At 41.0% G+C, this 16,329-nt stretch overlaps 1 protein-coding gene and 1 non-coding gene across 5 annotated transcripts in view; both read right to left on the reverse strand.

Annotated features, from left to right (window-relative positions):
* MLF1 (myeloid leukemia factor 1) overlaps positions 1 to 3,054 on the reverse strand; it is a 29,460-nt gene extending 26,406 nt beyond the window's left edge. For 2 of the 4 annotated variants that reach the window (XR_006270413.1, XM_043473901.1), the window contains exon 1: positions 2,882 to 3,051. Coding sequence is in view for 3 of the 4 variants with exons in the window: in XM_043473901.1 (XP_043329836.1) it covers positions 2,882 to 2,928 (47 nt within the window). In the remaining variant the exon portion in view is untranslated. Of the gene's footprint in view, positions 1 to 2,881 lie in introns of all 4 variants that reach the window. The other 2 variants (XM_043473902.1, XM_043473903.1) reach the window with 2 other exon arrangements.
* On the reverse strand, positions 1,675 to 1,781 carry LOC122445614. The gene has a single exon (XR_006270582.1). It is a non-coding gene; the product is annotated as a U6 spliceosomal RNA (small nuclear RNA).
* Positions 3,055 to 16,329: the final 13,275 nt, after the last annotated feature.

The following is a 16,329-nucleotide window of genomic DNA, read 5'->3' on the forward strand; positions in this document are numbered from 1 at the left end:
AAAACCAAATGCCTGTAAGTGTATGGGTTGTCCACTGTCATGATCTTGTGGCTGACGAACCTGAGGCTTGCTACCCCTGCTCCTGCGTACCTTTTGAAAGTATTGTATCACATGTCGCGAGCCAGGGAAAAGATTAACACTCAAAATTGAAAGTATGGTTTGTATTTAATGTGTATTGTTTTCACACCGTCGTCAAGTTGAAAAATGTTAAGTGGAACTACTGTAAACTGTGGACCAGACGTAATCACTTTCAGCGATCCAACAATCAACTATACCATATTAACTATAAGACAGAGAGTAAAAGACACTAGATTGTCATTAAATAATATCTCTTGAACATTTTCTACCTGTCAGACATTAAAATAGCCACCGGGCAACCCAATGACCAGACGCATAATGTGAGCAATAGGGATAATAATTATATAAAAGATACAGGGCATGGAACCCCCTCTGTGTTCCTTAAGGTCAGTGGATGATTTAATAATGACTCTGTCACCTTTATCAATTCCTTATGCTTGACATATTAAGTAATGGATACTCATTTTGTTTGGGGTTCGGGTAAAAGGGGTGAGTCAAATGAAATAAATATTTGAAATTTACTTGAAAATTTACTTGAAAATAAATAAAATTTACTTTTTTATTTGAAATAAATATAAACTTACATTCTCTTTCTTATCTCCCCTAATTATTTTTACTCTCTATATTCCCAGTTGTGGAGCAAAGAAATAAGTCAGTTTTATAAAGTTAATTTTATCCCAAATCTCTATGATATGGCTGCCTGGATTTGAAGACGGCTACAGAGAATGACGACTGAAAAACCTGCAGCCATGTAACTGATGGTCCTGTCCATCCTAAGTGCAGGGGAAGAGTGTTCTTTGCTGTATGCCTACTATTTGTGTTCTGTTACTATTTCTGACCCTGCCTCTTGGGTTCACTGCCTTTGCTCAGAAAGAGGCATCCAAGAGTTTAAATTACACTTTTGCTAGATGTTTTAAAGAAAGTACTAATCATACATTAGTTTAGTTAGGGCCATTGCTCTTTTGATATCATCAAGACAATACAACTCAAAAGTTGTCATAATCTTCTTAACTGCTGCCCATTGTACTGAGGTCACAATTACATAAGAACCACTTCAACAGCTCAACTAAACTATGGATATATTTAGTCCCTACTCTCACAGGCTTTTAAAAGAGCAAATTATAATACAAACTTTGAAATTTGTTAAAATGACATTGTTCATAAATGTCACAACTGCTCCTAAACACATTAACTAAAACAACGTGATAAATTTACCTGAGCCCACACACTCCTTGGCTTCCCTGGTGGCTTAGATGGTAAAGAACATGCCTGCAATGCAGGAGACCTGGGTTTGATCCCTGGGTGGGGAAGATCCCCTAGAGAAGGGAATGGCAACCCACTCCAGTATTCTTGCCTGGAGAATTCCATGGACAGAGGAGCTTGGTGGACTATAGTCTGTGAGGTCACAAAGAGTTGGACATGACTGAGTGACTAACATTATACACCCCTTAATTATAATGAATAACCTTTAGAATAAAATATAAATAATTCTGTTTTTAAAATATTAATAATTTCATCTTTTCTACTGTTAATTTTCTCTCAGTTGTTACCTTTATGTTATTTGGTTTTAATATAGTACTATTACATTTTTTTTTTTTAAATATGGAACGCTTCACGAATTTGCGTGTCATCCTTGCGCAGGGGCCATGCTAATCTTCTCTGTATCGCTCCAATTTTAGTATATGTGCTGCCGAAGCGAGCACTACATTTAAGCCAAAATAATATTTTCTTTTAAAGACAAATCGATGTAGCAAACTGGTAATATTTCAACCTTTTAAACAGATGGTGTCCAGGTTGCACAGAGAATTTAAGTCATCAAAACAAATTAGGACAGCAAGTCAAAATTCAAACTGGCAAAACACTTGGGTAAAAAAATAACACAAACCTTCCTGTTTTACGGAGACAACTAGATTGTGTTACACGTTTATATAATCACCTAAGGAAGAACTATAGAAAATACAAACCCCAGGACACCCTAGAAAGCTAGGTCATAATTAAATAACTGTTTTCTGGATGGCTTCCTCTTTAGACATCACAGGATCTCACTTGAAACCGTTCACGGGGCTTGGCACCTGTTTACCTGAGGTGTTAAATGCACCCTCTGTTTTTCTGTCCTACTTGCACTTTTAATAGGAAGAGGAGTCCCTTTCCAAACACGGCTACCTTTGTAACAAAGCAAGAAAGGAAACAAACTGCACCTGGCAACTTCCAACCGCTTTCAGGGAGAGACAGCAAAACTCTGCAATGCTCTTAGAAACACATATTATGGAAAATACTCTTTTAGAAAACGTTTCCCTTGTCGAAGACTTCCCATCTTATTAAATATTCCCTGCCTCTCTTTTGGAGTAGAAGCAGGTGTCGAAAGGGCCCTGTGAGTACAATTCTCTCCAGAAGTTCCACCGAGAGGCAGTTACCGTCCCCTGCAAAGCCTCTGCAGCGGCGAAGGCGGGACTCCGAGCGCCAGCGGCAGAGGTTAGGGGGCGCCAGGTACCCGAAATCGGGCCGAGTTGAGAGCAGCTCGCACGGGGGTCGGTTGGGCGGGGAAGCCTGCCTAGACCTCTCCTCACCTCAGCCCCCAAATTTCTCTTCCTTTCCAAATCCTCCTCTCCTTTCCCTCACACGCCCCTATATCCTCTTCTCCCTTCCCTTTCACGCCCCCCGACTCTTCCTCAAACTGTCTCCTGGAGTCACCCGAATTCTCTCTCTCCTTCTTTGGCGTTTTAACTGACTTTCCCCTTAAAATAGCTCCTCTCAAGACCTCCGAGTTCCTGCGCGACCGCGGCCTCCCGCCCCCGACACTCACGAGAAGAAGGGATCGTCCTCAAAGCTGCTGCTCAGCATCCCGAACATCCCGGCTCTGTCTCGGGCAGCGGCGTTCGCGGACAGATTGGCAAACGATGTAACTCGCCGCGGCCGCGACCCGAGCCAGCCTGCCCAGCACTGTCAACGCTTGTCTCCGTGCCGCAAAGGCCTTGGCCGTCGCGAAAGGCGGTGCTTGACGCGGAGCTGCTTTCCTATTGGGCGCAGATCCCATAACGTCACCAAGACGAGGCGGGGCAACAGCGTGCCGCTGCCATGGCAACCACGAGCAACACGGTGCAGGCTAGAGGCTTGTCCAAGAGCCAGCCGGGCAACCCAACATGAAGCCTCCCGTGGGACAAGATAGCTCGTTCTCTGGGCTGCAGGAACACAGAAATTAGTCTACCCTCTGTGTGACCTTGGGTAAATCGCCCTCGGCCTCGAAAATGCTCTTTTCGGGAAAATGGAGATGGGTCAAGATTTGGGCTACACTGCATCCAAAGACCCCTTTACCGGCCTCATTTTGTGATCCACAGCAGAGTCCTGTCCGAAACACACTGTGGAGGTTGACCTAACGCTGTGAACAATAAGGAAAGATGTGCAAAAAGGTTTTGAGTACATTTAGTAAATAGTGTGACTCAGTACTTTAGGGAAATGGGATGAGGCCTGTTAGATTTCAACAAATTTGTCTTTTGTGAGCCTAACCTGAAAGCAGTGTTTCCCAAGTGGGAAGTGCTTAAGCTTTACGTATACATGGTATTTAAAAATGAGAATGTTGCTCTCTTCCATCCTCTTTCCAGTCTGTTTCAAGGAGCAAGTCTCACTTTGGTGCTGGTGTGTCTTCAACACTTCTCCAGCATTCCTTAACCTAAGAGTAGGACTGCAGCAAGCAGCCATAGCCAACTAAAATTCCATTAGTGTATATTTTTGTTTTAATTATATTTATATATGAGCCTTCTGTTTATGGAAAGGAAAGTGGTCTTAAATTTAAAGCAGTAACTTTAAGTGAAAGTTTAAAAGTTTCAACAGGTAAGTGAAACCATATGCTAATTTAAGTAAATAGCGCAGGTGAGATGTGGATATGTTGGGGGGTGGTGGGAGGGGGGTGGTATCGTGACAGTGGTTCTCACATTGTTGAGCCTGGAAAACACGGTCCTGAGGCGTTGCAGGAGCCTATAAAAATGTGGAGGAGAAGAAAGAATATTAGAGAAAGAGAAGAATGATTAGGGGTCTAAGAAGAGAGGAAATGCATGTTGCATGTCCATCCTTAACTAAGGATCCTTAACTAAGTGGGCTACCCAGCCTCTGCAGAGGGCTGTCACATGGAGATAGAGTGTTATCCATAGCCGCACAGGGCCTCCTGGGACTGGGCCAGCAGAGTGGCACTCGGCCAGCATGAAGAAGTGTGCAGGGCCTGATTTGGAGGTGGCAGGAATACTCAGGGTTATTTTGGGAGCAGGAAATTTAATCCTTTGGACCTTTTACCTCCCCACCTTTAGCCAAGTTCTTTGATTCCCACCCCCTATCCCCATCCTGAGACTGATGACGTGAGGTTGGGCAACCTTTACAGCCCAGGTTAAGACCTCATAGCCCTTCCGAGGAAGAGGATATTTTTTTTCTCCAGCCTCAGAATAAAGTTCAGAGAGCATATACGTATTAGGGATATTCTTAATTAGTTTCAAGGCAAAACAATTGTTTTAGAAGAACTGAAATTATTTTCTGTTTAAAATAATACAACCCAGGATGTTAATGAGGCTAAAAAAAAAAACTTAAATGAAAGGGGGTAAGTTATTGGTGATAAATGATAGTATTAAAATAGTTTTGAATTAAGGTCAAATAAAGCAGTTTGTGGGACGTTTTCCCCTTTTGTACCCATGGGGAAATTTTTCTTAGCATTGCACGGTTGAAACATTTAAGGTTTATTTCAAGCATCAGTTAGTTTAGGGTGTTACCTGGAGCTTCTAAAAGCAGTTTGGGCCTCATGCAAACACTTAAAAAAATGTTAGTAGAGGAAAGGGGAGAGCGGATGCTAAAGTGACCTCACAGTTTCAGATCAGGTGGGTAACAGGCAGGAGCCGGAGCAGGGGAAAATAGAATTGCAAAGCAGGACTGTGGGGAGAGGGCCCTGGACTATCTTGTAAATAGAATCACAATAGATCATATGTACTGAACGTGTGCCAGGTACTATGGTAGGCACTTCATGTACATTAACTCATTAAATCCTCTTGATTTTTACGGAGTAGTGATTGTTTTTATCTACATTTATAGGTAATGCAACCAAGATACAGAGAAGCTAAGAAAGTTGCCAAAATTCACACAGCCAGAAATTGAACTGGGCAGAGTGCCTGGAGTTTTTTGCTAGTAGGAGCTATTTGCATGGAATGTGGGTGATGGGCCACACAGAGATGCAGATGAAAGCAAGTTATTATAGCTCAAAATCATGTGAACAAACTAAATAATGCACTCATACTAAAAATTGTAAAATTCAGTGGAGATACATTAAAAATCGATATAACTTTACAAATATCTATTGAGTGCCTACCCTAGTCAGACACTTATCTAGACACTGAGGTGTTGGTGAACAAAACAGACAATTGTTGTCTTGGAGTTTATATCTTGTGAATGGGCAGAATGACAAACACCACCACAGAAGGTCGTATGTACATTGAAAGGTGACAGGTGTTAGGAGCAAAGCCTGAGCAGGGTAAGGGGAATGGAGGAATGCAGTTTTAAACAAGGAGATCTGTGTGGATCTCACTGAGATGGTGAGTTTGAGCAGACCCACTGGAAGGAAGTGGACATCTATGAGAAGAGCATTACAGGCCGATGCAAAGGCCCCGAGGTAGCATGTGTCTGGTGTATATAATGCTCAATCCATTCATAGGTCAGAGGAATAAGATGGGCCAAGTAAAGTGAAAATAACCTATTAGGATAATAGCTCCTGTCTGTACTTATGTTCCAGGCATTGCCTTCAGTGCTTCACATACATTTTCTTACTTAATCCTTATAACAACTCCGTATACTGAGATGTTTATCTCCATATTACATATGGAAAACCCAGAGAGATTTGGTGATTGCCTAGTCAACTCAAATCCAAATTAGTCCTACTCCAAAGTGTATATTCTTGCCATCACCCTAATATATCTACCTATAAAAATTAATTATTTATTGAGCCCCTCTATGTAGTAGGCATGGCACTAGTGGTAAAGAACCGCATGCCAATGCAGGAAACAGAGGAGACATGGGTTTGATCCCCGGGTTGGTGAGATCCCCTGGAAGAAGACATGGGAACCCGCTCCAGTATTCATGCCTGGAGAATCCCATGGACAGAGGAGCCTGGCAGGCAAGACTCCACAGGGTAGCAAAAAGGTAAGACTGAAGAGATTTGGCATGCATGCATGTACTAGGCATTTTTACGTATATAACCTCTAACCTCACTACAACTTAACATTTGGAAGGTCACTGACCAAGTTCAAAGAACACAGTGAAGGACATGAGACCCAAGCCAACCCTATAACTCTCAAGAACACTGAGAGTTTAGAATGAGTGCAATTGTATGGAAGTTTGAACATTCTTTGGCATTGCACTTCTTTGGGATTGGAATGAAAACTGACCTTTTCCAGTCCTGTGGCCACAGCTGAGTTTTCCAAATTTGCTGACATATGGAGTGTACAGCACTATAATAGCATCATCTTTTAGGATTTGAAATAGCTAAGCCAGGATTCCATTACCTTCACTAACTTTGTTCGTAGTGATGCTTCCTAAGGCCCACTTGACTTCACACTCCAGGATGTCTGGCTTTAAGTGAGTGGCCACACCATCTGGTTATGAGGGTCATTAAGACCTATTTTGTATAGTTCTTTTGTGTATTCTTGCCACCTCTTCTTAATGTCTTCTGCTTCTGTTAGGTCGTTACTATTTCCTTTTTCATGCCCATTCTTGCATGAAATGTTCCCTTTATATCTCCAGTTTTCTTCAAGAGATCTCTAGCCTTTGCATTCTATTGTTTTCCTCTATTTCTTTGCATTGTTCACTTAAGAAGGCTTTCTTATCTCTCCCTTCTGTTCTCCGGAACCCTATATTCAGTTGGATAAATTTTCCCTTTCTCCTTTGCCATTCATTTCTCTTCTTTTCTCAGCTATTTTTAGTCTCCTCAAACAACCACTTTGCTTTCTTTCATTTCTTTTTCTTGAGGATGGTTTTGATCACTGCCTCCTGTACAACACTAAAGTATCTGTGTGGATCACAACAAACTGTGGCAAATTCTTAAAGATATCAGAATACCAGACCAACTTATCTGCCTCCCGAGAAACCTGTACGCAGGTCAAGAAGCAACAGTGAGAACCAGAAATTAAACACATAACTGGTTCAAAATTGGGAGAGGAATACAACAAGCTGTATATTGTCACTATGCAGAGTAAATCATGACAAATGATGAGCTGGATGAAACACAAGCTGGAATCAAGATTGCTGGGAGAAATATCAACAACCTTGGATATGGAGATGATACCACTCTAAGGGCAGAAAGTGAAGAGGAACTAAGTAGCCTCTTGATGAGGGTGAAAGAGTAGAGTGAAAAGTTGGCTTGAAACTCAACATTAAAAAATCTAAGATCATGGCATCTGGTCCCATCACTTTATGGCAAATGGAAGGAGAAAAAATGGAAGCAGTGACAGATTTTATTTTCTTGGGCTCTAAAATCACTGGAGACAGTGACTACAGCCATGAAATTAAAAGACACATGCTCCTTGGAAGAAAAGCTATGACCAACCTAGACAACATATTAAAAAGCAGAGACATTAATTTGCCAACAAAGGTCCATCTAGTCAAAGCTATGGTTTTTCCAGTAGTCATGTTGGATGTGAGAGTTGCACTGTAAAGAAAGCTGAGTGCCGAAGAATTGATGCTTTTGAACTGTGGTGTTGGAGAAGACTCTTGAGAGTCCCTTGAACTGCAAGGAGATCCAACCAGTCCATCTGAAAGGAAATCAGTCCTGAATATTCATTGGAAGGACTCATGCTGAAGCTGAAATTCCAATACTTTGGCCACCTGATGTGAAGAGCTGACTCATTTGAAAAGACCCTGATGCTGGGAAAGATTGAAGGTGGGAGGAGAAGGGGACGACAGAGGATGAGATGGTTGGATGGCATCACTGACTCAATGGATATGAGTTTGAGTAAACTCCGGGAATTGGTGATGGACAGGGAGGACTTGCGTGCTTGCAGTCCGTGGGGTCTCAAAGAGTTGGACATGACTGAGCAACTGCACTGAACTGATGAATTAAGGGATAAAAAGAAAAAAGGACACAGTGAATTTAAAACTCTTTGTTATTGTTGTTTTTCAGTCAGTAAGTCATGTCTAACTCTTTGCGACCCCATGGACTGCAGCACGCCAGACCTCCCTGTCCATCACCAATTCCCGGAGTTTACTCAAACTCATATCCATTGAGTCAGTGATGCCATCCAACCATCTCATCCTCTGTCGTCCCCTTCTCCTCCCACCTTCAATCTTTCCCAGCATCAGGGTCTTTTCAAATGAGTCAGCTCTTCACATCAAGTGGCCAAAGTATTGGAGTTTCAGCTTTAGCATGAGTCCTTCTAATGAATATTCAGGACTGATTTCCTTTAGGATGGACTGGTTGGATCTCCTTGCAGTTCAAGGGACTCTCAAGAGTCTTCTCCAACACCACAGTTCAGAAGCATCAATTCTTTGGTGCTCAGCTTTCTTTATAGTACAACTCTCACATCCATACATGACCACTGGAAAAACCATTAGACCAGACGGACTTTTGTTGGCAAATTAATGTCTGTGCTTTTTAATATGCTGTCTAGGTTGGCCATAACTTTCCTTCCAAGAAGTAAGTGTCTTTTAATTTCATGGCTGCAGTCACCATCTGCAGTGATTTTGGAGCCCAGAAAAATAGAGTCTGTCACTGTTTTCACTGTTTCCCCATCTATTTGCCATAAAGTGATGGGACTGGATGCCATGATCTTAGTTTTCTGAATGTTGAGCTTTAAGCCAACTTTTTCACTCTCCTCTTTTACTTTCATCAAGAGGTTCTTTAGTTCTTCTTCACTTTCTGCCATAAAGATGGTGTCATCTGCATATCTGAGGTTATTGATATTTCTCCTGGCAATCTTGATTCCAGTTTGTGCTTAATCCAGCCCAGTGTTTCTCATGATGTACTCTGCATAGAAGTTAAATAAGCAGGGTGACAATATACAGCCTTGACGTACTCCTTTTCCTATTTGGAACCAGTCTGTTGTTCCATGTCCAGTTCTAACTGTTGCTTCCTGACCTGCATACAGGTTTCTCAAGAGGCAGGTCAGGTGGTCTGTTATTCCCATCTCTTTCAGAATTTTCCACAGTTTATTGTGATCCACACAGTCAAAGGCTTTGGCATAGTCAATAAAGCAGAAATAGATGTTTTTCTGGAACTCTCTTGCTTTTTTGATGATCCATTGGATGTTGGCAATTTGATCTTTGGTTCCTCTGCCCTTTCTAAAACTAGCTTGAACATCTGGTAGTTCACGGTTCATGTTGAAGCCTGGCTTGGAGAATTTTGAGCATTACTTTACTAGCATGTGAGATGAGTGCAATTGTGTGGTAGTTTGAGCATTCTTTGGCATTGCCTTTCTTTGGGATTGGAGTGAAAACTGACCTTTTCCAGTCCTGTGGCCACTGCTGAGTTTTCCAAATTTGCTGGAATATTGAGTGCAGCACTTTCACAGCATCATCTTTCAGGATTTGAAATAGCTCAACTGGAATTCCATCACCTCCACTAGCTTTGTTCGTAGTGATGCTTTCTAAGGCCCACTTGACTTCACATTCCAGGATATCTGGCTCTAGGTGAGTGATCACATCATCATGATTATCTGGGTTGTGAAGATTTTTTTTGCAGTTCCTCTGTGTATTCTTGCCACCTCTTTTAATATCTTCTGCTTCTGTTAGGTCCGTACCATTTCTGTCCTTTATTGAGCCCATTTTTGCATGAAATGTTCCCTTGGTATCTCTAATTTTCTTGAAGAGATCTCTAGTCTTTCCCATTCTATTGTTTTCCTCTGTTTCTTTGCACTGATCATTGAGGAAGGCTTTCTTATCTCTCCTTGCTATTCTTTGGAACTCTGCATTCAAATGGGTATATCTTTCCTTTTCTCCTTTGCTTTTTGCTTTTCTTCTTTTCAGAGCTATTTGTAAGGCCTCCTCAGACAGCCATTTTGCTTTTTTGCATTTCTTTTTCTTGGCGATGGTCTTGATCCCTGTCTCCTGTACAATATCACAAACCTCCGTCCATAGTTCATCAGGCACTGTGTCTATCAGATCTAGTCCCTTAAATCTATTTCTCATTTCTGCTGTATAATCGTAAGGGATTTGATTTAGGTCATACCGGAATGGTCCAGTGGTTTTCCCTACTTTCTTCAGGTTAAGTCTGAATTTGGCAATAAAGAGTTCATGCATCAACTACCTATAAAAAACCAACTATATTCTTGGCACTATTCTAGGCAATGAGTATCAAAACTCCTGGCCTTCTTAAAGCTTACTCTCCAGCAGATGTTTCTTTCACCAGCTAATTCTGCAGTTACTATTGTTACAGCACTTCAGAATTTTCAAGATGTTTTTGAAGACTTTATCTCAAGTGCCCAAGAAGTGAACAGGCTCTTGACTGCTGTAATTTCAGACTTAATTCTAGTTCTCCAGAACCATGGCTGTTAGGCCATAATAAACATCTGTACTATAGCTAATTTCAACGTGTCTAGGGTTTCATTTGCTTTAAATTGTGCACAGAGATTCTGGGACTTTATAATGTTGACAGAAATTGAAATGATGTCTGTGGACACTGTGAAACTACTATTTTGAGATATTTCACATACTTTTTTCAATATTGTGCTACATTCCTTTAGGGGATGTCATAGCATTGGAAAGCTAGGTTTTTAGATGTTTCCATGATGATAAGGAAATACCTTCTGAAAAATGAAACAAGCGATGTTGGCAAATCTCAGTCTGTTCCCAATGTTTGAAATGTTTAGCTTGCTAAACAGGTACACATCTGCCAGTATGATTATTTAAGAATGACACAAAAATAATTTTTTTTTCAGTTTATTTTTTAAAAGGCTACTGAGTTTTCAGGACATACATACTTAAATTGTTGGTAATAAACAGAACCAACTACTCAGTATTTTTTCAGATCTAGGGGAAAGTGTAAATATTATTGAGGCAGGAAGGGATCATGAACTGAGATCATTTGGGGTAAGATGGACATGAGTTTGAGCAAGCTCTGGAGTTGGTGATGGACAGGGAAGCCTGGTGTGCTGCAGCTCATGGTATCGCAAAGAGTCAGACACAACTGAGTGACTGAAGTGAACTGGGGACATCTGTCTTAACCCCATGATCTTTGTTGTTGTTTTTTTTTTTCTTTCAAATTTTGTATCACAAATCCAATTTTACTAAAAGGTGTGATTCATTTTCCTTTTAGTGTACATCCTCTTTTCAACCAGCTGTCTTACCAGCCCTCATACAGGTTTGCATTATGCCTTTATGAGAAATGGGGAAATCATACATAGTGCTACATGACCTATAAAATAAAAGCATAGGTCCAAGGTCTTCAAAATCCCTGGCGGGGCCACCTCTGGTCCACATGGCATCATTGTTCAAATTACGAAGAGGCATCGCTCTCTCTCAAGATACTTCCATTAAGGAGACAATCACTTAGTAAATTTACAAGTCTACAATGTGTACAATATGACTAGTCCCATCCTGAGGAGTCACACACTTAGTAATGGAAGCCCCTGTCCCAAGCCCGATTTCTACTCATAGGAAGTCAATGTACCCGGCTCATTCACAAACTCATGAGTAAGAAATGTAGTTTTATTTTTCTGTAGCTGACCTTAATCTATGTTCTGTGCTCCCATCTACCAGGGGTGACCCTTCCCTCTCCCAGGAAGGCAGTGCCAAGGTGGAGTTGGTTGCCAGCCATGCTGCATCCCTGAAGGCATCTTTATACCCTCGCTGGATGGAGCCAGGACACTAAGCCTCTCAGTCTGCACAGTGAAGAACTGTCTTGTCCTCAATGCCAACAGGACTCTTCTCCCTTTGAGAAACATGCTCTTCTTCCAGTGAAGTAACAGAGCAAATGTGACTTCACGGAGAAAACCTTTCCAGGTCAAATCCTCCTTTCCCATGCTTGCTACTGAGGTGACAGCCAGGAGTTTTGTTCACACCAAACCATGAACAAGCAGCACACTTTCCGAGTTGTGTTTACCTTTGTATCTCACTTTCTCTGTGGAGACGTACATTCAGGGCTGGCTATTTATTGTGCACAGATTGTAACTGAGTCGTATTTTATTTGGAAAAATATTGAGAAAATATCACCTTCGGGGTACTGGTTACAAGAGATACGCCTTTGCCAAGGTTGTCTTAGTTGGCTCTTGAGAGCAGAAACAGAGGCTTTAGTCCCTGCTGTGCCATCCTAAGTCCCTTCAGCCGTGTCCGACTCTTTGCGACCCCGTGGACTGTAGCCCGCCAGGCTCTTCTGTCCATAGGATTCCCCAGGCAAGAACACTGGAGTGGGTTGCCATTTCCTTCTCCAGGGGGTCTTCCTGACCCAGGGATCGAACCCAGGTCTTTTACTTCTGTATTGGCAAGCAGGTTCTTTACCAATAGCATCACCGGGGAAGCCCATTAGTCCCTGGGTGGGGTCCTAACATTCAGGTGGCAGGAAGGAAGTCTGTAGGAGAGGAGTGGGGGAATGTTCTGCTCTAGAAGGACAGAGAGGATGGAGGTGCTAGAAAACACTGGGGAGGTATGAGGGCTCCCTGTAGGGTCAGGGCGGAACCAAAGGTTATACTATTGCTAAATACAGGCAAGTTGTGGCCTTTCCCACATTTCTTAGATGTAAATGTTTGAGGCTTGGATATTTTGAAGCATGTGCCATTTTTAAAATATAGCATGTCTACATTTTTAAGCACATCTATATTTTTAAAATATAAACTTAGATAAGGGCTCACTTCCATTTAGTGACAGTTTCCATCTAAAAATTGTCTACCAGAAGTTTCACAAAATTTATCCCAACCAATACTCTCACTAATGGTGCAAGGGAGGCACCACCTCCATTTTGTAGAAGAGATGGATTCAGGGAGATGGAGTGATTTGCCAGGTCCTCTTGCTGGTGACTGGTAGAATAGGGATTTTGATCCAGATCAGACCACTTCAAGGTCATTTTCTACTCACTACACCCCTAGGCAGTTCACATAATGAAAAAAGAACTTGGTGTTGTGAAATGGCATACATGTGAAGCTCCTAGGGCTGTCTGAACACTGATATAGGTTGTTTGGTTTAAGTATATCAAAAGATTTTTGAATTTTCCTGAAAAACAAACAATAACAAAAGTGCTATTTAATGAATAAAACAAAGGTTATTACTCCAAAGAATCTGAGTGACAATGTAAAATATAAATATGTTACAATAACTTTTTTTTCTGTGACAAACTTTCACAGAGTCTATAATGGAGCCTCATGTAGTTTCAAAAATCCACAACCAAAGACTAACAGTTTCTTTTAATTTACTTTTTAATTGAGGTATAAATATGGTAAAGTCCAATAAGCTTAAATGTACAGTTCAATAAGATTTTACATATGAATAACTCTTATGTAAACACCACCCAGCTGAAGATACAAAGCGTTTTAAAAATATCATGTTCCCTACCAGATCATCTCTCTCAAACGTAACTAGCATTCTGAGATTTGCTTCTTTTGCTTAACATGTTTGAAAAATTCACTTGTATTGTTGCATATAACAGTGGTTTATTCTTTTTCATTGCTGTGTAGTATTTTATTGTAGGAATTTACCATAAGTAATTTACCCATTTACTGCTGAAAAAGTTTTTTTTTTTTTTTTATGTTTAAGACTAACGCTGCCATTACCTTCTTATACATGACTTGATTAATTTTTTAAATTTTCTGGTTTCTGAACAGCTAATGGGATCTTAGTTCCTCAACCAGGGATTGAACCTTGGGCCCTAGCAGTGAAAGTGCCAAGTCCTAACTGTTGGACTTACAGGGAATTCCCAGAACTTGATTAATTTTTAAAATCAATTTAACAGTCAGTTCTTTTTAAATCTTTATTTTCATTAAAATTTGGAAAACTTTCTACAGATGATAATTTCATAAGGAGGGCTTTTCTATTGAGTCAACTCTTTGATGTTTGCAACTGTCTATTTCTTTTGTGTCTAGAATAGAAGAAACACTTTGCTGCTTTTTTTAAAAAAAGAAAAATTTTAGAATCATGAAGCCTAAAACAAGTTGAATAGTAGGTAGCATTCTTTAAGAAATACTGTTGAGGTCATCTGTTCTCAGGAACTTTTTAATGTGACTGTCTAAAGCATTATTTCAAAAGTTATTTTTAAACTTCTGATAAGATTTGGAGAGAATTCAAGCTGTGGGTGGATGTCCCACTGTGAAGGCAATCATATGAGAAGACTGTCAGGGCTTGAGGGAATTATTTTGGAAAACTTTAAAAACTTGAATGCCTTCATCTTTGTCATATGCTTAGATGCTTTTACTATTTGAAATGGTAGGAAAAAATTTGCTTCCATCTTAGAGGAAGTGTTTTTAATCTCAAAGCCATGCAAGTTTTAATGTTACCTGGGATAAATATTTGGGGATAACATGATAAAAGGGTGACAAGGAGTTAATAATAAGTAGCTCCAAGCTATACCTGGTTTCTTCCTAATTCATGTCTCCCTCAGACCTGGAAGCCCCTGGACCCTGATGAGAGAAACTGAGGTGGGCCAGGCCTGGGTTTGCTGGTGGGCAGAATGCTGTGATCTGCTGAATGTTCTTAATAATAAAAGCTAAAACCTACTATGTGCTAGGCACATTAATTCGCAGCAGTTCTTTTACTGTTTTATAGAATTAAGTAGACACAGGCTTTAGAAAATTAAATATTATAATTTGTGCAAGAGCATATTGCTAAGAAGCAGTAGAGATGGGACTGGACATCAGGCTGTCTGGCTTTAGAACCTGGGCTATTATTCCATGCACTGGCTGTAACTCCCACTGTCTAGCACACAAGAGACTAGCTGTCTCTACATCCAACTGAGGATGGGGCTTTACCTAGAGCCCACGTCGGAAACACAAGACCAATAGGGCCAGGTGAGTAATCAAAGTGGGAAAAGTGAAATAGGTAAGACAGTGAAAAGAATAACAACATGTATGGAGCTTCCACTGTGTACCAGGCACTTTAAGTGCTTTACAGGTTTTACCTCTCTTAATTTTTCAAACAGTCTAATGAGATAGGTGCTATTATTACACCCATTTTACATAAGAGGAAGCAAAGGGTCAGTGAAGAGAAATCACGTACTCAAGGTCACATAGTGCAAAGTGGGACCCGGCAAGTCTTGCTGGGCATCTGTGCTGAATGGCCATGGGCTCCTCGAGGGGCCTGCATGAGGGGCACTGAATGGATTTGTCCCTAGCAGACCGGATTGCCCTGCAGAAATTCACGTCCACTGGCAGTATGGGATTTCATATGAAATCTTCCAATTTTTTTAAAGTGAGCAACTCATTAAAAACAAGATACCTTAGAAGGCAAACAAAACAAGCCTGTGGGCTGAATCTGGCCCAAGCCTGTGATCTAGTTACTGTGAAAGTGAGCTGTCATGGCAGGAAAGGGTACTTGAGCCTGGCAGCATCTGCGTACACTGGCCTCTGAATGTAGCTCAAGACCACACTGAGAGCGAGGCCCGTCCTGTGAGAACTGAGAAGCGCCCCGACTCCCAGACAAAGGCCTTTGTGAGTGGACGCCAGTCACCACATTACTGGCTGTCCAAATCTTAAAATATTGATACCATGAAGCAGTAGTTTCATTTCTGCAAGGTATTTAGATTATAAACTAATGTTTTCATCTGGTTTGCAAAAGCTTAGCACAAGTTGATTATCAGTTTGGGGTATTACATTACCTTTCTAGTTCTGTGTCTTAAAGTAGATCTGAAATCATCTTGCCTGTTCTCTAAAAAGTTCACATTCCAGTTTTTCAAACTGAAGAACTTGTGGGTTTTGACTCCAGCTCTCGGCAAGCCCCTCGCTCAATGGGAGGTAAGGAAAGAGCCAGTCTCCTCTGTGCAGAGTGGGACAGCAGTCTTGCTCAAGACTGTGGAAAAATCAGACTCTCATAATGTATGCAATAAAATATCAAAAGCCTATTTACCCATAGGAAAACAATCTGTTAAGCTAAATGCGACTGGATGCCTCCATGAGTTTTTTCCCTCTTGACATTGTTCACATATTTGTTACTTGTCACTGCCCAGCATGTATAGGAGAGCCATAGGTTTTAAACAAAAAAGCTTAACAGACAACATATTTGGAATTTAATTTGTTTTCTTCATTTTCTCCCCTTCAAATCCTTATATTCCTACTGGGCATGTACTCTAGGTTCTTAGGAAAAAAAGCGTTTAAG

The sequence above is a fragment of the Cervus canadensis genome, chromosome 7, assembly GCF_019320065.1.
Source record: "Cervus canadensis isolate Bull #8, Minnesota chromosome 7, ASM1932006v1, whole genome shotgun sequence".
NCBI lineage: Eukaryota > Metazoa > Chordata > Mammalia > Artiodactyla > Cervidae > Cervus > Cervus canadensis.